Here is a 25708-nt window from a genome sequence, read left to right as displayed (position 1 = left end):
GGATTGACTGGTTGGATCTCCTTGCTGTCCAAGGGACTCTCAAGAGTCTTCTCCAGCACCACAATTCAAAAGCATCAATTCTTTGGCATTCAGTCTTCTTTCTGGTCCAACCTTACAAGACTACTGGAAAGACAACAGCTTTGACTATATGGACCTTTTATTTTCAGAGCCATGTCTCTTTTTAATATGCTGTCTATGTTTGTCATAGCTTTTCTTCCAAGAGACAAGCATCTTTTTAATTTCATGGCTGCAGTCACCATCCACAGTGGTTTTGGAGCCCAGTAAGATCTGCCACTGCTTCCACTTTTTCCCCTCTATTTGCCATGAAGTCATGAGACTGGAGGTCATGATCTTAGTTTTTTTAATGCTGAGTTTTAAACAGGGTTTTTCACTCATCTCTTTCACCCTCATCAAAAGGCTCTTCAGTTCCTCTTCAGTTTCTGATCAACCACCTCAGAAATGCATGTTTTTATTTATATTACATTAAAATACAAAAAGAAAGAAATGACAGAATTACCAAAAAGAATTTGTTAATCCACAACCATGACAGAGAACTTTAATTCATATCTATTGGTAATTATGTTTAAGAGGGGGAAAACCTGCAGGTACATACTATTAATATATCTGAAAACATGTTTAGCTTAAGTTAATGAGATACACTCAGTATCTGAAAATTAGAGACTACACAGGTGGCTCACTGGTGAAGAATCCACTTGGCAAGGCAGGAGACACAGAAGACTCCACTTTGATCCCTGGGTCAGGAAGATCCCTTGGAGAAGGGAAGAGCAACCCGCTCCAGTATTCTTACCTGGGAAATCCCACAGACAAAGGAGCCTGGAGGGCTACAGTCCATGGGGTCGCAAAAAGAGTCGGTCACAACTGAGCATGCGCACACATACACACAGTTTTCAAATAATCTTGGAGCATTTATAAAATGACCAACTAATAATATTCAGCAGGACATTAACAAAATACCACCTCAAAAACAAAAAAGAATCACTTGAGTCTCAACCACGTAGGTTACTTCTAAATCATGTAAGTCTAGGAATAAGCAGCCCGTAGGTGATAGAGCCAATCAGAGCCTCTTAGGGAGCCCACTCATTGTGATTTTTGCCATACTGTGGTCATTGTCATCATGATCAAACTGTAGTTCTTCCAACTCTACAGCTTGACTCCACCTTCACAAGAATGAACAGGTAAGATGAACAGGATATGGGTGAGGCAGACAAGCCAGACGATGATGTGTCCCCCTTGCTCCCCTCTGTGACTTCCACTTACTTCTCATGGCCAGCAGAGCATGGGTTTTGGGGATGCCCTGTGGATTGATTGTTTTCAGTACTATTCATCAACAAGTTGAAAAAAAGTTTAAAGAAAAAAAATCTGCTTCTTCTTTTAAGAAAATATAGGGGGAAATGGACATTGAGAAAGAGGCTAAAAATAACTGCCATACTAGGATAGAAAGATAAAAAAGAATCAGCATCATAAAATCCACTTAATAAAAATGCCATTAAATTAGGAAAAGTATATAGCAATTTAGCTATTTAGCAATTGCTAAAAGGTGTTTAGCAATTATCCTAGCTTTTACTAGGATAAACTAAATCACTCAGGCAATAGTCAGAAATACCTTTATGAATATGCAATGTATTAGTAGTTTTAGAGTCACTGATGATAAATGTATTACATACAAAACTACAGAACATAACTTAAGGTTTATTTTAGGGCACAGCTGCAGACACAAATGTTGCTACTTAATTAAAAAGACTGAAAATTAAAGAACTAGCTGCCCCACCCTAAGGATGAGACACTGAAAGGTAATCCCACACTTATAACATTTACACTTTTCATTCCCATTTTAAAGTATTACACGGCCACTCAGAGAGAAGAGCTAAGGCAATCTCATGCTGAGTACCTTCTTGGGCTCCCCTCCCACCCCTCCCAGGTGACTTCTCACAATTCAACAAAGACAGAAGTCATCGACTTTCCAAAATTAATCCACTCACAGGTTTCTGCATCCGGGAATTTCATACTTTTCCTAGTGTAAGAGCTATCATTAAAGGCATTCCCTCCTTCTTTATACTCATAAGTTTAAGGAATGTGGGAAACTGGAAGGTTTTCCAATACTGATGCCATTAAATGGTTTGTTCTCTCCAGAATCAATCCTCATGTCTCTTAAAAACGGAGAGAACACTGAAGGCTTTCCCATAGTACTTGGTACTTGAAATTTCATCTTCTGTTAACAAAACGCTTGTGCTACAGGGTTTTCCACATTCCTTACATGAGTGTTCCTCTGTAGTGATTTCTCACACATGTTCTAAGGGACATTTTAAGGGACAACTGTCCCTAAAGGCTTTTACATTCTGATGATGCTCATTGGATCTTCCCTTTGGTGTGAACTGCCACAGGACTCCCTGGATATCACGACTGTATTCCTCAGATTTATCCCCAATACATAACCTTTTGTGTATATTAGGGTGCGTTTGAGCTGAAAGTTTATCATGAAGCTTGGACTTATGAGGTTTCTTTCATGAGTGAATTTACACAGGAGTTACTGAATATTACTTCATATTGAACAGACTGAAAGAAAGAGGGTCTCCTGAAGGCCCTCTTTCAGTGAATTCTCAGATAGTTCCCAACAATCTCTCTTTCCTGGTATTCATATTGAGCGTGGTCTCTTCCCACAATGTATCAGGAGTGATCTGTGTGACCCTTAAAGTACTCAAGAAGTGATGATATGTCCTTCTGGGACGAGGTCATAAAAGACACTGTAGCTTGTGCATTAGCTCTTCTTTAAATCCAGTGCTTTGGGACGACCCTGCTTCTACACCATAAAGATATGTAACCCTGTAGAGAATCCAACATGGTGAGTAAAGGAGGTTCCCTGCCAACAACCAGCTACTAACTTGCCAGGTGTGCCAGTGAGCCATTTTGGAAGTGGACTCTTTGGCAATAACGTGGAGGATGGCAGCTCCTGCTGACATCTTGATTTCAACCTCATGAGATCCTGACCAGAACTACACAGATAAGCTGGTTCTGAATTCCTGATCTATAGATAATATATGTTTGCTGTTTAAAGCCACTATGTTTCAAGGGGAAATCTGTTATGAAACAGCAGCTGACTCATACATCTAGTGTGAGTTGTCACAAGTTGTCTGAAAGATAAGAAATCAGTTACTGCATTCATATCCACCTGTTATGTATTCTCTTGTGCACAGAAAGGTAAGAATTAGTGGTGAAAGATTTTCCACAATGATTACATTCATAGGGTTTTTCTCCAGTGTGAGTTCTCACATGTTTCTTAACAGCTGAGAGATTATTAAACGCTTTCCCACAGTTACTGCATTCATAGGGTTTCTCACCAGTATGTATTCTCTTGTGAACAGTAAGAGAAAAGCTACTGCTGAAGGACTTTCCACACTGATTACACTCATAGGGTTTTTCTCCAGTATGAGTTCTCATATGCTGTGTCAGATATGAGCTCTTCCTAAAGGTTTTCCCACAGTCATTGCATTCATAAGGCTTCTCTCCTGTATGAATACTATTGTGCCCAGTAAGGGAGGACCTCGTGCTGAAGGCCTTGCCACACTGATTACATTCATGGTGATTCTCTCTCGTATGAATTCTCTTGTGGCTTTTGAGGTTACAACTAGTGCGGAAAACATGAAAACACTGGTTACATTCATAGGGTTTTTCTCCAGTGTGAATTCTCACATGCAGTCTAAGAGAGGAAGGATCATTGAAGGCTTTCCCACAGTCATTGCATTCATAGGGTTTCTCCCCATTATGTATTCTCTTATGAATAGTAAGATAAGATCTACTGCTGAAGGATTTTCCACACTGATTACAGTCATAGGGTTTTTCTCCAGTATGAATTCTTTTGTGCTGAGTAAGGTTAGATTTTGTGCTGAAGACTTTAAAACACTGATTACATTCATTGAGTTTCACTCCCAGATGACTTCTCTCCTGTTAAGAGATGAATGAAAACTATAGTTTATAATATTTTTTTAATATTCAATGCTGTTATACAAATTTTCTCTGCCAGGAATTGTTACATTATTATCACTGATGTTGTGGCTATCTATTTTAAATGCTTGTTAAATGGCTTCTGTCCAGTCTTCTGCCCAGTCTGAGTTTTTACAAGTTAAGAAAAGACAGACAGATGCATTGCCACAAGTCTTTATCATATTCACAGATAATTTTCTGATAAGTTGAAGACTATTTTATATTTTGACAGTCACATTTAAGGAAGTATTTACTTGTAGGAACTCTCAGCAAAGAAACAAGTCTGGAGCTAATTTATAATTTTCTCCAAATTCACAAGTGATTTACAGTATCTCTCCTGAGATACCATTATCTCATATGTTAATGACATTTCCCTATAATGACTCCCCTGATTATTTTGTTGCTTTTCTAACTTATGAAATTTTCCAACTGAGAAACACCAGAAATTACCACATTGGTCTTACCGCTCTAACACCATTAGAATGTTCTTTTCTAAAAATATGCTTCTTTGGAGTTAACCATTTTGCTTTAAGTACCGTCTCCAAATCTAAAACAAATTGAAAAGAAATTTAAGTTAATGGTGAAAAAAATATGAGTAAAGACAAACTGAGGGATTAGGGTTTTTGAGGAGATTTTCAAGGAAAAGCATGAGTATACAAATTATAGGTACTAAGAAAGGACTCTAAAAGCATTAGGATTGATCAGAGATTTATACTAGGAGGAATTATCAGGAAAGTAAAGTTCCAGGAAGGAATCAGAAAAAGAGTTCATACGAGACTTATTTAAAAAGGAAAAGGGACATTTTTTTCCCCTCTCTGAGTCCAAAGTAAAGTAGGAGACATTGAACAGAGGGTTAAAGAGGAAAAAAAGAAGGTGCATGAGGAAGCTCATACCAAATCTCTGTGGCCATCTCTGTCAGGAAAGAGCACATTTTAGGTATTTCCTAATGCAACACTCCCATGCCCTGAATCACTGGCTAGAGCTACACCTCCAAGACTATTATTCCTCATATCTTCCTAGCGCTCACCTGGACAGGTGCCTGGGAGAATCCCGCCTTCCTCTGTTATCACCTTGTCTTCTTGCTCCAACTGGGAGATCAGACTGCGTTTATCAACATGATATCCTATTCATGGAGAAAAGACATGTGCTATTGGGGGGCTGTGCAAGTGACAAGCAACTCTATGAAACTGAAGCCAAGAATTCTGAAGATAGGGAACTGTGGCTTTTGGAGCAACGGAATAATTATATCTAAATTCTACTGACTATAGTAACTCTCAGGAAACAAAAGTACAAGCAATCTCGTTCAATATCCAGGGTGACAGGGCACACACAGTGCCAAAGTCCATACCCGAGTTTAAATACACAATACAAAAGCTATAAAGCTTTTAACTATAGAAAATATTAAGTCAGGGGAAGGAATATTCAGCTCATAGGGAAGGTGCTAAATAGCTCTACGAGCATGGGGATCGTATCTGTCTCCTTCATCACCATACTTCTACACACCAGAAACACAGACAAGCTTGAAGTCTTGTGAGAAAAAAACGACAATGAAAATCATGGAATATGGAACTTTAAAAGTCCCTCCCTCTACAGAAACAGTGAATAAACTGGAAAAACTATCAGAACAACTTTATCAGAACCCTGAAAACTTACCAAAAGACTACGGCAACCAGGAAAATGCTTAATCAAGGACAAAAAATAGCTGACATTTTTAAGTGACCCTTGACTCACCCTCTGTTCCGTGCTTTGGCTATGACATTGAAGACAATTCCAAGTACTAGAGAGAGGAGGATAGACCCTCTTCTCAATACACTGTGGTGGTTTGTTTTGACCTTTCTGGTGGCTCCCTGAAGGACTGCTCAAAGGGCTTGCCTTTACTTATCTAACCCCAAACTCTCCAAAGGTTGAGCTGGTTACACAGTGGGCTTGTGCTGAAGGCGTTAAAAAGGCAATATATTAGCCACTACTGCCTGAGGCAAATGGAAACAGCAGAGGAAAGCAAAAGGCAAACCAAGAAGCCTAGAATAAAAGTATAACCTAAATGTTTTGGGGAATTTTTATAAAGCTTTTGAAAAGCTCCCTCATATTCCTTTAAATCTGGAAAGCCACATGCATACCAGGCTTGGACACATACTCAGAAAAGACATGAGAGGGCATTAAGTCCTCACCTATGATAGACCTTCAGGCTCAGCACAAGGAAGAAGTGAAAATTCAGACAAAGTTGTAAACTGCCTGAGTTTGAAGGTATGCCCCTGCATAGAGATTCTGACTAGGAGCTTTTTTGTTCCAACTGTCTAAGGAAATCTCTGATAAGCCATTAGTTAACCATTAAGCTGGGGGTTCACTGGTGGCCAAAGAAAGGCAATGCCAAAGAATGCTCAAACTACCGCACAATTGCACTCATCTCACACGCTAATGAAGTAATGCTCAAAATTCTCCAAGCCAGGCTGCAGCAATACATGAACCCCGAACTTCCAGATGTTCAAGCTGGTTTTAGAAAGCCAGAGGAGCCAGAGATCAAATTGCCAACATCCGCTGGGTTATCGAAAAAGCAAGAAAGTTCCAGAAAAACATCTATTTCTGCTTTATTGACTATGCCAAAGCCTTTGACTGTGTGGATCACAATAAACTGTGGAAAATTCTGAGAGAGATGGGAATACCAGACCACCTGACCTGCCTCTTGAGAAAACTATATGCAGGTCAGGAAGCAACAGTTAGAACTGGACATGGAACAGCAGACTGGTTCCAAATCGGAAAAGGAGTACATCAAGGCTGTATACTGTCGGCCTGCTTATTTAACTTCTATGCAGAGTACATCATGAGAAATGCTGGACTGGAAGAAACACAAGCTAGAATCCAGATTGCTGGGAGAAATATCAATAACCTCAGATATGCAGATGACATCACCCTTATGGCAGAACGTGAAGAGGAACTAAAAAGCCTCCTGGTGAAAGTAAAAGAGGAGAGTGAAAAAGTTGGCTTAAAGCTCAACATTCAGAAAACGAAGATCATGGCATTCAGTCCCATCACTTCGTGGGAAATAGATGGGGAAACGGTGGAAACAGTGTCAGACTTTATTTTGGGGCTCCAAAGTCACTGCAGATGGTGATTGCAGCCATGAAATTAAAAGACACTTACTTCTTGGAAGGAAAGTTATGACCAACCTAGAGAGCATATTCAAAAGCAGAGACATTACTTTGCCAACAAACGTCCATCTAGTCAAGGCCATGGTTTTTCCAGTGGTCATGTATGGATGTGAGAGTTGGACTGTGAAGAAAGCTGAGTGCCGCAGAATTGATGCTTTTGAACTGTGGTATTGGAGAAGACTCTTGAGAGTCCCTTCGACTGCAAGGAGATCCAACCAGTCCATCCTAAAGGAGTTCAGTCCTGGGTGTTCACTGGAAGGACTGATGCTGAGGCTGAAACTCCAATACTTTGGCCACCTCATGTGAAGAGCTGACTCACTGGAAAAGACCCTGATGCTGAGAGGGGTTGGGGGCAGGAGGAGAAGGGGACGACAGAGGATGAGATGGCTGGATGGCATCACCGACTCGATGCACTTGAGTTTGGGTGAACTCTGGGAGTTGGTGATGGACAGCGAGGCCCCTGCGCTGTGATTCATGGGGTTGCAAAGAGTCGGACATGACTGAGTGACTGAACTGAACTGAACTCACTGGTGGCTCAGGGTAAAGAATCCACCTGTGAAGACAGGAGCCAGAGTTTCGATCCCTAAGTCAGAAAGATCCCCTGGAGAAGGGAATAGCAACCCACCTTACTCTTCTTGCCTGGGAAATGCCATTGCCAGAGAAGCCTGCAATACTATAGTCTATGGGGTTGCAGAGTTGGATGTAGAAACTAAAACAACAACCACCACCATTAAGCTAACAGAACAGTTTTCAGTGGCCATGTACAATGAATACTGACATTACAAAAATGAGTTCAAAAAGATCACTAAACATGCATATCACACCAACTATAAGAAACAATACCAACAAACTCTAGGGATGGGGAAAAGAAGTGATTCCAGAATTATGTTACAACATTCTAAATGTCTAGTTTTCAACAACAACAAAAAACTATAAGCCAGGCAAATAAACAAAAGTATTTAGATAGCATATTAAAAAGCAGAGACATTACTTTGCCAAGAAAGGTCCATCTCGTCAAGGCTATGGTTTTTCCAGTAGTCATGTACGGATGTGAGAGTTGGACTATAAAGAAAGCTGAGCGCCGAAGAATTGATGCTTTTGAACTGCGGTGTTGGAGAAGACTCTTGAGAGTCCCCTGGACTGCAAGGAGATCCAACCAGTCTATCCTAAAGGAAATCAGACCTGAATATTCGTCAGAAGGACTGATGCTAAAGCTGAAACTCCAATGCTTTGGCCACCTGATGTGAGGAACTGACTCATTGGAAAAGACCCTGATGCTGGGAAAGACTGAGGGCAGGAGGAGAAGGGGATGACAGAGGATGAGATAGTTGGATGGCATCACCAACTCGATGGAGATGAGTTTGAGCAGACTCCGGGAGTTGGTGATGGACAGGGAGGCCTGGTGTGCTGTGATCCATGGGGTCATGAAGAGTTGGACACAACTGAGCGACTGAACTGAACTGATGGTCCATTACAAGAAAAAAAAAAAATTAGTAGAAACTATCCTTGAGGAAGCCCAAATTTGGGGCTTGGTGACTACACCAAGAATTTAAATTAACTATTTTAAATATGATCAAGGATCTAAAGGAAACCATAAAACCAAATTCTGATCAAAGAGAAAATATCTTAAAGAGAGAAATTATAAAACAAAACCAAACATAAATTATGGAGTCGAAAAGCACAATAACTAAAATGAAAAATTCAGAAGAGGGGTTCAACAACAGACTTGAGCAAGAAGAAAGAATCAGTAACTAAGAAGATAGGACAATTTATACTACTCAGTCTGAAAAACAGAAGGACCCAAAAGAAACTAAATATGACCAGCACCTAAAAGACCCACAGGATACCAACATACACATAATAGGAGTCCCTCAAATGAAGAAGAAAATGGACAGAACGGATATTTAAAGAAATAATGGCTAAGAATTTCCCCAAATTTGATGAGACATAATGTACACAACCAAGAAGCTTGACAAACTCAAGACAGGATAAACTCAAAGAATCAGAATCCATCCTAAAACACAATATAATTAAACTCTGAGAAGTCAAAGAGTATCCCTGACAGCAGCAAGAGAGAGGTGATTCAACACATACACTGAATCACTGTTAAGAGCAAGAGCCAATTTTGGATGAGAAAGCATAGGCAACAGACATTGGAAGATGTACCGAAGCTACTTTAAAAAAAAGTTAACCAAAGATTCTATATGTAGCTAAACTGCCCTTCAAAAATAAATCAAGAAATTCCTATAAACAAAATCTGAATATTTGCCATTAACATATCTATCCTACAAGAAATGCTAACAGGAAATTTTTAACCTTGAAATGAATGGGCAATGAATACTGAGTCAAATCCACACAAACATATGAAGAACACCAATAAAGGAAAATACACAGGTAAATATAAACATCAAAAACAATTGTTTATTTTTGGATTGTTAATTCCTTGTTATTTTTGGCTCCCTTTTTTTTCCAATATGATTTAAAACAGAAATGCCTATGTTAATGGGACACAAAGTATAAAGACATAATTTGTTATTAAAAAAAAACATATAGGAAGGGTGCAGCTATACAGGAGCTAATCTTTTGTATACTGAAATAAAGTCAATATTAAGTCAGAACAGACTGTCTAAAATTAAAACTGGAATCCCTCCCACAACCACTAAGAAAATAACTAAAAAACAGAAACAGAAATGAAAAGGGAATCAAAATGGTCCACTAGAAAATACCTAACACATACGTAAACAATACTAGAGGAACAAAAATGATATAGAGCACACAGAAGACAAGAGAATGACACAACTAAGTCCTTCTTGCAAGGAATTCCATTAAAGGTAAATGGATTAATCTGGTGCAATTAAAAGGCAGATTTTAGCAGAACAGACAGGAAACAATCAATGATATATGACACATCTATAAGAGACTCACATTATATCTAAAGACACTAACAGGTTGAAAATCAACAAATGGAAAAACAAATTCCATACAAACAAGAGACAGAAAAGAGAGAACGTTTTGCCTCATACTACTATGAGGCAAAATGGACTTTGAGACAAAAACTGTTACAAGACACAAAAAAAGATACTGCAACATGATTAAGACAATTAATCAAGAAGATATGATAATTACAGACATATACTACCTAACAACTAAGGTCTAAAATGTATAAATTCAAAACTCACAGAATTGAAGGGAGAAACAGATCTACAATAATAATTGCAGACTTCAATGCCCCACTTTTAATAATGGATAATGGGTAGAACAACCCATTAAAAGATCAATAAGGAAACACAGGACTTAAACAATCCTATAAACTTACTAGACCTCACAGACATAAAATACTTTATTCAGCAACAGTATATTCAACACAAGCGCATGTGAAAGATTCTCTGTAACAAAGCATACATTAGTTCACAAAACAAGTCTACGTAAATTTAAAAACAATAAAATCATATAAAGTATCTATTGGATCATGACACAGCAAATTAAAAGTAAGTAATAGAGAATATATATTGAACATTTTAATTAAGAGAACAATACTAGGGCTTCCCCGGTGGCACTAGTGGTCAAGAACCCATCTGCCACTGCAGAAGTAAGAGAAGCGGGTTCGATCCCTGGGCTGGGAAGATCCCCTAGAGTAGGAGATGGAAACCTGCTCCAGCATATTGGCCTGGAAAATTCCATGGACAGAGGAGCCTGGCAGGCTATACAGTCCATAGGGTCACAAAGAGTTGGACACAACTGAGTGAGCACACACCCAAGATGAGAATATAACCAAAATCATCTACAGATTCAATGAAATCAGCATCAAATTTCTAATGGCCTTTTTAAAAAAAAAAAATAAATGGACAAGCTGATCCTAAAATTCATATGGAATTTTGTCCTGAATAGACAAAAAGCAACCTTGAAAAAGAACTAAATAGGAAGAACCCCATTTACTGACATTATCTCAAACTAACAGTAATGAAGACAATGTGGTACTGGCACAATGAGGGACCCACCAGGTTATGTCAGGTTTCCACAGGTTGATGGAAAATAACAGAGTACATAAGCTCACATGCTTATGGTCAAATAACTTTTGGCAACTGGGCCAAAACAGTTCACTGGGGAAGGGAATAGTCTCTGCTACAAAGGTGATGGGACAACTGAATTAATATACGCAAAACAATTAAGCTGACAATTTCTCTAAGCCATATAAAAATTAACTCAAAATAGGTAAAAGATTTCATTGAAAAAGTAAAACTAGAACATTTTGGAGAAAAACACAGAGGCAAAATTTCAGGACCTTGGACTTGGCAATAACTAGGTATGATATCAAAAGCACAAGATAAAAAGAAAAAGTACATAAACTGGACTTCATCAAAATTAAAACTTTTGAGTATCAAAGGACACTATCAAGAAAATGAAAAGATATCACACAATGGGAGAAACCATTTACAAATAGGGTCTAGCATTCAGAATATAACAAACTTCCAAAACCAAAAAAACAACAATTAAAAAATTGGCTTGAAAAGACATTTCTCCAAAAATGATATACAGTCAACAATTACATGAAAAAATGTTCTGTTTCATTAGTAATTAGGGAAATGCAAATCAAAACATGTAACAGGAAATGGCAACCGACTCCAGGATTCTTGCCAAAATTCCATGGACAGAGGAGTCTGGCAGGCTACAGTTCATGGGAACACAAAGAATCACACAACAGAGCATGCACTCAAACCAAAACAGGTGAGATACCACATTATACCCAAGATGATGGCTATCTTCAAAAAAGCAAATACTGGGGGAAGACACAGAGAAATTAGAACTTTCACATAGTGGTGCAGCTGCTGTAAAAAACTGGTTGGTGGTTCCTCAGAAAACGAAACATAGCAATATGAAACCCAAAATTCCACTCCTAGATATACACCAAATAGGAACTGAAAATAGGTGTTTAGATAAATGCGTGTACACAAATATTCATAGCAGCATTATTTAAACTAGCCAGTAAGTGGAAACTACCCAAATGTCTATTAACCAATGAATCAAAAAACCAAATGTGGTATATCCATAAAGTGGATTCAGGTAAACCTTTAAATATTAAGTTGCCTGAAAGAAATGGGAAAGATGACATATTTCATAATTTCATTGATATGAAAATATTCCAAATAGGCAAATCCACAGAAACAGGAAGCAAATTAGTAGTGGCAGGCAGTGGGGCGGTGGGGAAGATAACAGGTACTGATCAATTAATGGGTACAGGTTTCTTTTAAGGGTGATGAGAATGCTCTGAAATTAGTGTTGATGGCTGCACAACTCTGACTATATCAAAAGCCAAGCAATTACCTTCAATTAAAAAATTTTAATAAATTTAAAAAACTTTTAATGATTAAAATGGTAAATTTTATGTTATATGAATGATAGATACCTCAGTTTTTAAAAAGTCTTGTTACCTGAGTCATTAAATAAATGCAGGAATAATGTAGGGCTTACCAAGCCACGCCAGGTTCCTGCAGTTCTCCAGCATCACATCTCTGTACAGTTTTCGCTGAGAAGAGTCTAGCAGTGCCCACTCCTCCTGGGTGAACTCCACGGTCACGTCCTCGAAAGTCACCAAGTCCTAAACCACCATAAACACTGTGGCTTAACTAAGGACCATCCCCACCAATGCTGAGAGAAAAAGAGCCAAGGACAACAAGAGTAGGAAGAGAGAGTCCAAGGCAGGAGCTGTATGGGCAGGGTTCTGAGCTCTGCTCTCAACTGCTCCTGGGTTTGGCCCTGGACACTCATCTCCTGTCTACTCATGCCCACCCCCAGGGCCACTTGTGCCCCTAACACACAGGCAATTTTATTTTCCAGTGAGACCGTGACATCCTGCAATCGAATTCCCCTCAACCTCAAGGCTGAGCACAGGTCTAAGACACTGCAGAAATCAGAGAAGTACTTGGCAAATGGATGAAAGATGCCCCAGTGGCCACCAGCAACAGTCATGTATTTCCTTAGCTTCCCCTTAAAACTCTCACCAAAGGGGACTGAGAGTGGGGAGGAGGGGAGGAGGGAAGGAATGGGAGTTTGGGATTAGCAGAGGCAAACTATTACATATAGGATGGATAAACCACAAGTCCTACTGTATAGCACAGGTAACTATATTCAATGTCCTGTGGTAAACCATAATGGAAAGAATATGAAAAAGAAAATATATGTATGTGTGTATAAGTGAGTCACTTTGCTGTACAGCATAAATTAACATTGTAAATCACTAATACCTCAGTAAAATTAAAAAACAAAACTCTCAGCAAAACATGGTGTAGACAGTGACCTTGGAGGAAGCTCGACATGGCAGTAAATGCTGACGTGTGCTGACGTTGTTTGGGTTGCCCCGAACCCTCCACCAGATGCCTGAAAACCTGATCCAGCTCCAGGTCACTGAAGGGACAAGTCTAACTTTTGGTCAAAGGAATACGATCTGGAAACAGGAATGTCTGACTCACCTGTAACCAGTCTGTCAGGAAGCCACGGGCCAACCCTTCCTTCTCTGTGTATCCTTTCTGGTGAGGGGCTGTGTACAGGGATGACTGAGCTGGAGAAGAAGAAATATCCCAAGAATCCAGGCTTGCCCGCTGTTCTCATTCATAAATCTGGAGGCTTAGGCTTCCTCACATACTTGTAATTGACTGTATCCCCAACACACAGAGAGGACATACCGACACCCAAACATCCACACCCAGCTTCCCCCGGGGCAGAACGGAGCTGTCTCATTCGGGGTCAGAAAATAGGGCCAAAGGTCTTACACCACACTGGAGCAAGAAAAGACTATTCCTGTTCTGCAGATGAAGAAAATAAACTGCCAAAGGATACCACTGTTACTAGCTCAAGTGTATACAAAGAATCAGAAGTATAATTCAAAAGCTCCCACACGTTTACAACACAGGTGACGTCTCCCCAGATTCACAAACCAGCTAAGTCCCAATCCCCAGCAGCAGAGAGTCGGGCCTCCGTGACCTTGGGGCTCCAAGGGTAACACTCACGCCTCATCTGCTCAGTCCCCTCCCTCCACCTGCTCTGTGGTGCATGAGACTCTAGCACCTGGTCAGTTCTGAGGGCTGACCCTCAAACTCACCACAAATGGAGGACAGGACCATGGTCGCCATCCTGCAATTCAGACAGTGACGTCTTCCTCAGCAACAGGGAGCTGGAGAACCAGGACGCCCCTCCTCTCGTCCCCACAGTGCACTCAGGACTGGGCTCTGGAATGAATGGGAAAATATGAAGTTGTCACAGTCTCCCTCTCCAGGCTACTGAGGATGAGCCTTTCGTAGACTGTCCACCACGTCCTCCATCAAAATGCAGAATGTGTGTGCACGCTGCTACCTTTAAAATGCACTGGCATGCACGTTCTTAACCACTGAGCCAGCCAGGAAGCCCAGCAAAGGGTTACTGTTTCAGTTACTAAGGTTGGGGATGATCTGTCACACAGCGATAGGTAACAAACACATCCTCACTTTCAGCAGATGGTCCTGCATCCTACTTCTCAGTCATCTTCGTGAGAAGGAATCTACCTTCCCATCTTGTCACCAAAACTGTGTCCTGCGCCGTGGTTTTCTCCCTCTCTGGTTATAAACGAGGACCTGGCTTCTCTACAATGCCAGGTGGGGCCGTTCTGTTCTATGCTCCATCCCTTTTAGGAGTTGGACACCAGCAATTATCTCTACTTTGCCCTTCCTTTCAAGCTCTCCCACTCTACTGGACTCCCTCGCACCATTTAAACTCAATGCAGTGTTTTCAGTAGTGAGACACTACTATTCTACCACAGAGTTTTCTTTGTAGTTACGACCCAGTCTCTCTCCCTCATCACAGCCAAAGTTTTTTTTTTGTTGTTTTCACTCTCTATTTCATTTCCTCATGTCCCACCCACTCTGAGACACAGTTTTGTTTGGTTTCCACCACTACCTATTCAATTGGTAGAACTGCCACTGATCTTATTTACAGAACAAAAACAGAGATTGTAACTACAATGATACCATTTCTTATCTGTCAGACCAGCAAAGACACAGGGGACCACATCTTTCACTGCCAAGGTTGTACAGAAGAGCACTCTTACACACTGCTGGGATACAAATACAGCCCCTATGGAAGGAAATCTGTCAACCTCAAGTGAAACGCAAACATTTATCATATTCCTGTCAATCATACTACAAGGAATCTATTTGAAAGACTGTTGTTTTTAGTTGTTAACTCATGTCCGACTCTTTGCAACCCCATGGATTGTAGTCTGCTAGGCTCCTCCATGCAAGGGATTTCCCAGGCAAGAATACCGCAGTGGGTTGCCATTTCCTTCTCCAAGGGACCTTCCCGACCCAGGGATTGAACCCATGTCTCCTGCATTAGCTGGCAGATTTTATACCACTGAGCCACCAGGGAAGCCCCTGTCAACATCAGCATTTCACATTTTCTATTTCTCTGATGACATACAAAATCTGAACAGACTGATCACTAGCAAGGAGACTTAATCAGTAATAAAAAACCTCTTAGTGAATGAAAGCCCAGGACCAAGCAGCTGCACAGATTAACTTTACCACACATTCCAAGAAGAACTAACACCAAGCCTTCTCAAACTCTTCCCCAAAAGAGAAGAGGGTTAAATTCTTTCAAACACAGTTCACAGGGAAAGTATTTCCCTGATACTGAAAACCAGACAAGGAAGCCACACAAAAAAGAAAATTACAGGTCAACAGCCCTGATGAACAGATGCAAAAATCCTCAACAAAATATTAACAAACCAACAATAAATCATACACCATGGATCACACACCATGATCAAGTAGGATTTATTCCCGGGATAAAGGGGTGGTTCAATTCAATCAATGTGGTACACCACATAAACAAAATAAGGAAAAAAAAATCATATAATTATCTCAACAGATGCAGAAAAAGTATTCAACAAAATTTAACATCCATTTATGATAAAAACTCTCCACAAAGCAGGTACAAAGGAAACATACCTCAAGATAACGAAGGCCATATACAATAAGCCCACAGCTAACATACTCAATGTGAAAAGCTGAAAGCTTTTCCTCTAAGATCAGGAACAGGCAAGGATGCCCACACTCTTGCCATTTCTATTCAACATAGTACTGGAAGTCTCAGCTGGAGCAATCAGGCAAGAAAAAGAAATAAAAGGCATCTGAGTCGGAAAGAAAAAAGTAAAACCTTTTCACTATTTGCAGATGGCATGATTTTACATATAGAAAAGCATAAAGATTTCACTAAAAAACTTGTAACAATTGAATTCAGTAAAGTTGCAGGGTAAAAATCAATACAAAATCTGTTGTTTCCTTACACTAACAATGACCTATAAGAAAAATAAATTAAGAAAACAATCCCATTATACAATTGCATCAAAAAGAATAAAATACCTAGGAATTTAACCAAGGGTGTGAAAGACCTATATACTGAAAACTATAAGCCACTGCTCTTGCACTTTCGTACAAATTTTAGGTGTTCTATTTCTTTACGAAATACCACTGGATTTTTGATATGGATTACTTTCAACCTGTATATTGTCTTGGGTACTACGGACATTTTAACAATATTAATTCTCTCAATCCATGCCTAGAATCCTAATCCTAGTTTGAATCCAAAATATTCTGGGTCCTGGCAAAACCCTCATGCATGAGGGTTCAGTCACTTGGTCGTATCCAACTCTTTGCAACCCCATGGACTGTAGCCTGTGAGGTTCCTCTGTCCATGGGATTTCCCAGGTAACCATACTGGAGTGGGTGAGTTGCCATTTCCTTCTCTAGGCAATCTTCCCGACCCAGGGACCAAACTTGGGTCTCCTGCATTGGCAGGGGGATTCTTTACCACTGAGCCACATGGCAAGCCGGGCAAACCCTTCAGTCGAATAAAAGAGGATAGTTGGTTACCATAAATTGTGCACTCAAAGCATATCTACTGCATGACAAGCAAGCATTCCTCTTAAGAATGTTACAGGAAAGACAGAATGAAAAAGGCACACACACAAACACAATTAGTGAAAACCAACAATATAAGATTACTCAAAATGATTGTCTGCAATATAAATCACCAGACTGTATTTCAGAAACAGTTAAAGAAATAAAGTTAATTCTTATTAGAAAGCAAGGTGTAGAGTATAATCTGTAGAAACTACTGCCCTACCCTTCCATCTACAAGCTGTTGCTCAGTATTCCTCCAATTGATTTTTAAGTCTTATGAAGATAAAACAAACAAAACACAAAATAAAACCAAACACTTGCTCAAAAGACATCTGGTTGCTGATTAATTCAATTTTGAATTTCTGTTGCCAATATAAAAAAGTACAAATTACTTTTTCCCCCATGCACCCTGTTTTGAATCTTTGTGGAAGATTTATAGGGTTTCAGAAGTCAAACTGAACCAGGCCTGAGGAATGTTGCTGAGCAGTCCTGCTAGTCTTTAGTGGGATGACTTTTGATACTACAGATACACATATATATTTATACTTAAATATATAAAATATACTTAAAATCCTAAAATTTTCGGTATTATGGAACGCAAGTAAATCTTTAATATTTAAAGATTATATTTAATAATCAATATTATTACTTATATATTACTTAATATTTGTTACTTATATATAGTTATTTACATGTTTGTTTAATGCGTATTTGCACATAACCGTATTTACTTATTTACACATGCATCACCACACTTCTTACTATCTTTCCTTTGAATATGCTAAGTCACTTCAGTCGTGTCCGACTCTGTGCTACCCATAGACGGCAGCCCACCAGGCTCCCCCTTCCCTGGGATTCTCCAGACAAGAACACTGGAGTGGATTGCCATTTCCTTCTCCAATGCATGAAAGTGAAAAGTGAAAGTGAAGTCGCTCAGTACTGTCCGACTCTTAGCGACCCCATGGACTGCAGCCTACCAGGCTCCTCTGTCCATGGGATTTTCCAGGCAAGAGTACTGCAGTGGGGTGCCATCACCTTCTCCCTCCCTTGGATATAATCCCCATCAAACAATTTTTTTTTTTAAGATACTTGCACTTGCAGTGACTCCTTGTGTTTACAACCTGAGCACAGGAAAGGCCTATTAGCAGTTCTGCATAACTGAGGCTGCTGGAAATTGTTTTTATAAGACCCACATGGTACTCACCTGATCACACAGAAATCCACGTGTCAATGAGGACAGGTGAACCTTGAGACTGGTTTCAACTCAGACTTGAACCCCAGAAATAATTTACTTGTCTGTTGGGGGGTGGGGGGAGAAAAAGGATACAAAGATTGCTTTTGAGATTTTGGGGGGGGCATAATACAATTGCTGGATGGAAGGGCCGCACCATTCACTCTTCTTTCTATTAATATTTACTGTACCGCTTTAACACCTAATTGCAAGTTACGACTAGATTGTCCTGATTCTTGTCCAGCCATCTGCCCTCTGAGGAGGAGGAAGCGGCTTCACGCGGTGTGCATTCATTCAACGTGCTCGACTCTTAACTGGACAGTGACTGTCTTTTTGTGATTCCAGACACTTTTAACAAGACTCGTCACTCAAGGGCACTAAAAGTGTCTCCGCTAACCTTTCAAGTTCATTCAGGGCTTTGAAGATTTTAAGACCCTAGAACAGGGTTTGCAAACCTCAGCACTACTGATAATGCTTTGTCACGGGGGCTATTTAGTGCACTGTAGGATGTCCAATAGCATCCCTGGCTTCCACCCACTTGAAGCCAGTAGCAGCCCCTCCCATTTGTAACAACCAAAACAATGCCTCCAGACGACTAAATGTCCCCTAGAAGGCAAAAAACACACCGGGGTAAGACGGTGGGGAGATGGGGAATTCTGAGAAGGGGACAGCGGTGCCCAGAGCTAGGAGGAAACCGAGGCTATGCGCCGACCTGCCGGAACAGCCTGAGGCCCCAGGGGTGGAAACGCGGCTCACGGGAAAGGGGGAGGAACGCTATAGTCCGTGACCGGGGTGCCCCAAACTCATGCCCCTTCCTAGACTCCTACGGGAGCCCAGGAGGGCCGGCAGCCCACAGAGTCCTGCCTCTTGCAATGATGCCGAACATACCACGTGAATCCAATCCCCCAGCGGAGAAGACCGTACCCACAGTTCAGCGAGCCGCCCCGCTATTTCTTCCTCTGTCCCATCGACGCTTCCGCTTCCGGTCTTGGGCTGGAGCAGGGGCTTCAGTTTCCGGCATCTAGCCGCCGCGGACAGTGGGGCCCTGCAGGGTTGAGGCAGCGGGCGACTGCGGCCTTGCACCCAAGCCTCGGACGAGGCGTTCTCGCTTGCGTAGTGAGTCCAAGGGTGGGCCGTAGTGTGGGTCAGAGCCAGGGACTGAAACCGGCTCCAGGGGCGGGGCTGTGGGCGGGCACCAGCTTGTGGGCGGAACTTGTGGGCGGACACCCGTCCTGTGAGGGGACTAAGGACCGGGCTTTGACTGGGTGCGGATTTGAGGGGCGGTGCTAGAGTCTCACAGCCTAACGCTGGGCAGAGACTAGTTCCAGGGGCGGGGATAAGGACGGGCCGGAGAGCGGGAGAAGGCGGCTCCAGGGGCCGGATTGAAGGCGGCGGGTTGGCGGGGGTGTGTGGAGGAGTGGTGGGGCAGTCCATGCATTCCCCAGGCTGTACAGGTTCCGGGGTGCGGGTGGCGGGGGGAGTTCCTGGTTGCTGAGTGATAAAGAATCCACCTGTCAATAAAGGAGAGGCTGGTTCGATCCCTGGGTGGGGAAGATGCCCTGGAGGAGGAAATGGCAACCCCTTCCAGTATTCTTGCCTGGGAAATCCCATGGACAGAGGAGACTAACGGGCAAAAGAGAGAAATATGACTTAACCACTAAACAACAACAAGTAGATGAAAGCTAAACAAACAGCTTTTCTTCAGTCCTGTCCCCATGTTCGGGAACCTCACACAGCCCAACAAAACCACATGCCATATTTAGGGCTTTTTTTTTTTTTTTTTACGGCCGTCCTTAAATTTTTTATAAAATTGGATCGTATATTCACTTTTCTCTTTACCTTGCTATCACAAATCAGTAGATAGGGATCTAACGCTATTTTATTTTAATTTTTTGTGGGAGAGGGGGCTAGGTCATAGATACACATATAGAAATCTTTACTGTCTCATACCATCTCGCAGTCCTTTTACCCAGATATAACCATAATTTTCTCCTCTAACCATCCAATTCAGTGTATGTAAGTATGTCTGTGCATGTGTTTGTACAGTTCCAAGAGGGAAGTCCCTAAGCAGGAACTGAAGCTGATAAATTGCATCTAGATTTACTGAAGAGATTTAAATTTATACTGGAGAAAGATAAACCAGTGATGAATTCTTACAAATTAAACAAGAGAAATTTACCATTTAGATGATCCAAAGAAAAAAATGAGAGAGAAAATGTAATCATAATATCTAGATCAGATTCAAGTCCTAGAATGGTAAACATCTATGTAGTAAAACAATAGTTCCGTTGAGTCGCTCAGTCGTGTCCGACTCTTTGTGACCCCATCAATCACAGCACGCCAGGCCTCCCTGTCCATCACCAACTCCCGGAGTTCACTCAGACTCAAGTCCATCGAGTCCGTGATGCCATCCAGCCATCTCATCCTCTGTCGTCCCCTTCTCCTCCTGCCCCCAATCCCTCCCAGCATCAGAGTCTTTTCCAGTGACTCAACTCTTCGCATGACGTGGCCAAAGTACTGGAGTTTCAGCTTTAGCATCATTCCTTCCAAAGAAATGCCAGGGCTGATCTCCTTCAGAATGGACTGGTTGGATCTCCTTGCAGTCCACAGGACTCTCAAGAGTCTTCTCCAACACCACAGGTCAAAAGCATCAATTCTTAGGCGCTCAGCTTTCTTCACAGTCCAACTCTCACATCCATACATGACCACAGGAAAAACCATAGCCTTGACTAGACAGACCTTACACGGCAAAGTAATGTCTCTGCTTTTGAATATGCTGTCTAGGTTGGTCATAACTTTTCTTCCAAGAAGTAAGCGTCTTTTAATCTCATGGCTGCAGTCACCATCTGCAGTGATTTTGGAGCCCAAAAAAATAAAGTCTGACACTGTTTCCACTGTTTCCCCATCTATTTCCTATGAACTGATGGGACCAGATGCCATGATCTTCGTTTTCTGAATGTTTCTTTAAGCCAACTTTTTCACTCTCCACTTTCACTTTCATCAAGAGGCTTTTTAGTTCTTCTTCACTTTCTGCCATAAGGGTGATGTCATTTGCATATCTGAGGTTATTGATATTTCTTCCAGCAATCTTGATTCCAGCTTGTGTTTCTTCCAGTCCAGCTTTTCTCATGATGGACTCTGCATAGAAGTTAAATAAGCAGGGTGACAATATACAGCCTTGATGTACTCCTTTTCCGATTTGGAACCAGTCTGATGTTCTATGTCCAGTTTGAACTGTTGCTTCCTGACCTGCATACAGATTTCTCAAGAGGCAGGTCAGGTGGTCTGGTATTCCCATCTCTTTCAGAATTTTCCACAGTTTCTTGTTATCCACACAGTCAAAGGCTTTGGCATAGTCAATAAAGCAGAAATAGATGTTTTTCTGAAACTCTTGCTTTTCGATGATCCAGCAGATGTTGGCAATTTGATCTCTGGTTCCTCTGCCTTTTCTAAAACCAGCTTGAACATCAGCTGGTTCATCATAAATTGACTTCCAATTTATCCTAACTTATTATATAATTATAAGGGGAATTACATTTTAACATAGCAAGAAAAGTACATGCTGATTTTCTCAGAGAAGATTATTAGAAAAAAACAAAAGCTGAAAAATGAAAAAGCCATATAAGTAGCTAATTTAGAAATACAGAATTACAACCAGAAAAACAAGAAGTTCTTTGTGGAAGTCAGAATAAAGACTGGATAAGTAGCTTTTCATAAGGCTTAAAGTTTTGAGATATAGGTGTATGCTGCTGCTAAGTCGCTTCAGTCGTGTCCGACTCTGTGCGACCCCATAGACGGCAGCCCACCAGGCTTCCCCGTCCCTGAGATTCTCCAGGCAAGAACACTGGAGTGGGTTGCCATTTCCTTCTCCAATGCATAAAAGTAAAAAGTGAAAGTAAAGTTGCTCAGTCGTGTCTGACTCTTAGCGACCCCATGGACTGCAGCCTACCAGGCTCCTCTGTCCATGGATTTATAGATACAAACACACACACAGAAACCTGAATTTTTATTCCAAAGAGATCATCAAACTTGGTAGAATTTATTTTAAAAAGGATCTCTTTGCAAAAATAGAATTTAAGAATCACAGACTTCAAGCATTGAAAAAAAAAAATGGTAATCACCCTGGTGGAAAAATGAATAGCACATTACATTGCACAATACATTACAAGCATTTTCTGTACATTGTTGTTTAAGTCACTAAGCTGTGTCTGATACTTTATGTCCCCATGGACTGTAGCCCTCCAGGCTCCTCTGTCCATGGGATTTCCCAGGCAAGAATAATGGAGTGGGTTACCATTTCCTTCTCCAGGAGAATCTTCCTGACGGAAGGATTAAATCTGTGTCTCCTGCATTGGCAGGTGAGTTCTTTACCACTGAAGCCACTTAATGTACTTTACTTCGGAGTATTTTCACAGCAACCCATAAGGAAGATACTATTATCTATCTCCATTTTACAGAGGAAGAAATCAATGGCAGCGTATTGCTAAAATGTAAATATTTCATTAACATTTTCAATAGTTATTTTATTTCAAAATCATTATTGAACTTTATTTTCATTAGTAAAATAATATCTCATTATAGCAAGTAAAAAGTATGTAGAAAACAGTTTAATAAAACTGCAGTTTTCTTCTTATATAGTTAAATATATCAATCACTTTATTTATTGGATTTCTGTCTCAAATCTAGGAAGGTACTTCCTATCCTAGAGGTTTACTACAAAACTTTACTAAATACTCGAGTATCAGGAATCCCATATTATGCAAGCTTCCTGAACATAAACACACAAAAAAAATCCATTATTTTAAAGTATAGTTTGGGCCGAGGCAGAAAGAGGAAAGATGACCTCAACAGAAGCAGGTTACCTTTATTCAGACAAGGAGGGGCAACAGGGGCTTAACGACCAGGAGAGGGATCAGGGAGGCTCCATATTTATAGGGAGGTTTCTGTAAACGATAAGGGAAATGCTAATCAGGTGGGATGTTTGGGGTATACTTTAGTTGAGATGGCATTTGTAGTTGGGCAGGGGGTGATGGTGGCTCAGATGGTAAAGTGTCTGTCTACAATGCGGGAGACCTGGGTTCGATCCCTGGGTCAGCAAGATTCCCTGGAGAAGGAAATGGCAACCCAATCCAGTACTCTTGCCTAGAAAATCCCATGGACGGAGGAGCCTGGTGCAGGCTACTGCCCATGGGGTCGCAAAGAATCGGACACAACTGAGCGACTTCACTTCAGGGGGTGATAAGTTTTCTGGGCAGGTGTAGGGGGTGGAAGGTTTCTGGACAGGGGGTGATAAATCCCAGATAGATGCAACCAGCCTGGAGCATCAGGGCGCGACCTAAAGTTCTGTTTTGTTTTCTCCGTAGTTAGATGATTCAGCAAGGGCCTTTGAGACTGTTGTTTTCTTTTCTAGGCCCAAAAGACTCCTTCAAGTATAATAAAGCCTTTGATGCAAAATTCTTAAATTATTAATGAATTTATATTAATGCAAATCATAATCAGGCAAGATTTACTGTTAAGTAACAAATAAGTAACAGCTTATTAAAAAGCAGAGACATTACTTTGCTAACAAAGGTCTGTCTAGTCAAAGCAATGGTTTTTCCAGTGGTCATGTATGGATGTGAGAGTTGCACTATAAAGAAAGCTGAGCACCGAAGAATTGATGGTTTTGAGCTGTGGTGTTGGAGAAGACTCTTGAGAGTCCCTTGGACTGCAAAGAGATCCAACCAGTCTATCCTAAAGGAAATCGGACCTGAATATTCGTTGGAAGGACTGATGCTAAAGCTGAAACTCCAATGCTTTGGCCACCTGATGTGAAGAACTGACTCATTGGAAAATACCCTGATGCTGGGAAAGACTGAAGGTGGGAGGTGAAGGGGATGACAGAGGATGTGATGGTTGTATGGCATCACCAATTTGATGGATATGAGTTTGAGTAAACTCTGGGAGTTGGTGATGGCAGGGAGGCCTGGTGTACTGCAGTCCATGGGGTCACAGAGTCAGACATGACTGAGCAACTGAACCGAATTGAACAAATATTTATACTTTAGAAATTTAGAAATGTAATTAATGACATTTATGACATTAATTTATGACATTATGTCATAATTGACATAAATTAATGTAATTTATAATGTTAATGCATGTAAGAAGAATTTTTTCCAATCTCACTAACTGCCAGGAAATCATTTTAAAAAATGCATTGCAAGGGGGAAAAATGCATTGCAGCATTATTAAAAAAGGCAAAGAGATGTTAACAATGTAAATCACTTTAATGGATGAAAGAATAAGGAAAATGGGTCATATACATACAATGGAATATTATTTAACCTTAAAAAGGAAGGAAATCCTGTCATATGCTATAACATGCATAAGCCTTAAGGGCATAATGGTTAAGCAACATAGAACAGTACAAAAGAACAGAGGTTGCATGATTCCACTTAAATGAGGTATCTAAAGTAGCCAGACATCCTGGAATGTGAAGTCAAGTGGGCCTTAGAAAGCATCACTACGAACAAAGCTAGTGGAGGTGATGGAATTCCAGTTGAGCTATTTCAAACTCTGAAAGATGATGCTGTGAAAGTGCTGCACTCAATATGCCAGCAAATTTGGAAAACTCAGCAGTGGCCACAGGACTGGAAAAGGTCAGTTTTCATTCCAATCCCAAAGAAAGGCAATGCCAAAGAATGCTCAAACTACCGCACAATTGCACTCATCTCACACGCTAGTAAAGTAATGCTCAAAATTCTCCAAGCCAGGCTTCAGCAATACATGAATCCCAAACTTCCAGATGTTCAAGCTGGCTTTAGAAAAGGCAGAGGAACCAGAGATCAAATTGCCAACATCTGCTGGATCATGGAAAAAGCAAGAGAGTTCCAGAAGAACAGCTATTTCTGCTTTATTGACTATGCCAAAGCCTTTGACTGTGTGGATCACAATAAACTGTGGAAAATTCTGAGAGAGATGGGAATACCAGACCACCTGACCTGCCTCTTGAGAAACTTATATGCAGGTCAGGAAGCAACGTTTAGAACTGGACATGGAACAACAGACTGATTCCAAATCGGAAAAGGAGTACATCAAGGCTGTATATTGTCACCCTGCTTATTTAACTCCTATGCAGAGTACATCATGAGAAACGCTGGACTGGAAGAAACACAAGCTGGAATCAAGATTGCTGGAAGAAATATCAATAACCTCAGATATGCAGATGACACCACCCTTATGGCAGAAAGTGAAGAAGAACTAAAAAGCCTCTTGATGAAAGTGAAAGTGGAGAGTGAAAAAGTTGGCTTAAAGAAACATTCAGAAAACGAAGTTCATGGCATCTGGTCCCATCAGTTCATAGGAAATAGGTGGGGAAACAGTGGGAACAGTGTCAGACTTTATTTTGGGGGGGCTCC

General features: G+C 40.9%; 1 protein-coding gene across 3 annotated transcripts; it reads right to left on the bottom strand.

Annotated features, from left to right (window-relative positions):
- ZNF557 (zinc finger protein 557) lies at nucleotides 1622-19512 on the bottom strand. Of its 3 annotated transcripts, none has more exons than XM_005682397.3 (8): nucleotides 19197-19512; nucleotides 18282-18373; nucleotides 14242-14368; nucleotides 13613-13701; nucleotides 12615-12741; nucleotides 5027-5122; nucleotides 4464-4546; nucleotides 1622-3960 (listed from the first exon to the last, which is right to left on the bottom strand). In XM_005682397.3, exons 3-8 carry the CDS (start codon nucleotides 14270-14272, stop codon nucleotides 3178-3180), a joined length of 1209 nt encoding a protein of 402 aa, XP_005682454.1. In that variant the 5' UTR covers nucleotides 14273-14368; nucleotides 18282-18373; nucleotides 19197-19512; the 3' UTR covers nucleotides 1622-3177. The 3 variants fall into 3 exon arrangements, with proteins under 3 accessions (XP_005682454.1, XP_005682453.1, XP_017906634.1); XM_005682396.3 differs by having other exon boundaries at nucleotides 19233-19512; XM_018051145.1 differs by lacking the exon at nucleotides 4464-4546 and having other exon boundaries at nucleotides 3809-3960; nucleotides 19197-19507.

Source organism: Capra hircus, chromosome 7 (assembly GCF_001704415.2).
Source record: "Capra hircus breed San Clemente chromosome 7, ASM170441v1, whole genome shotgun sequence".
In the NCBI taxonomy this organism is placed as follows: Eukaryota; Metazoa; Chordata; class Mammalia; order Artiodactyla; family Bovidae; genus Capra; species Capra hircus.
The sequence above is the reverse complement of the archived record's forward strand: the minus strand, read 5'-3'. Positions and strand labels throughout refer to the sequence as shown.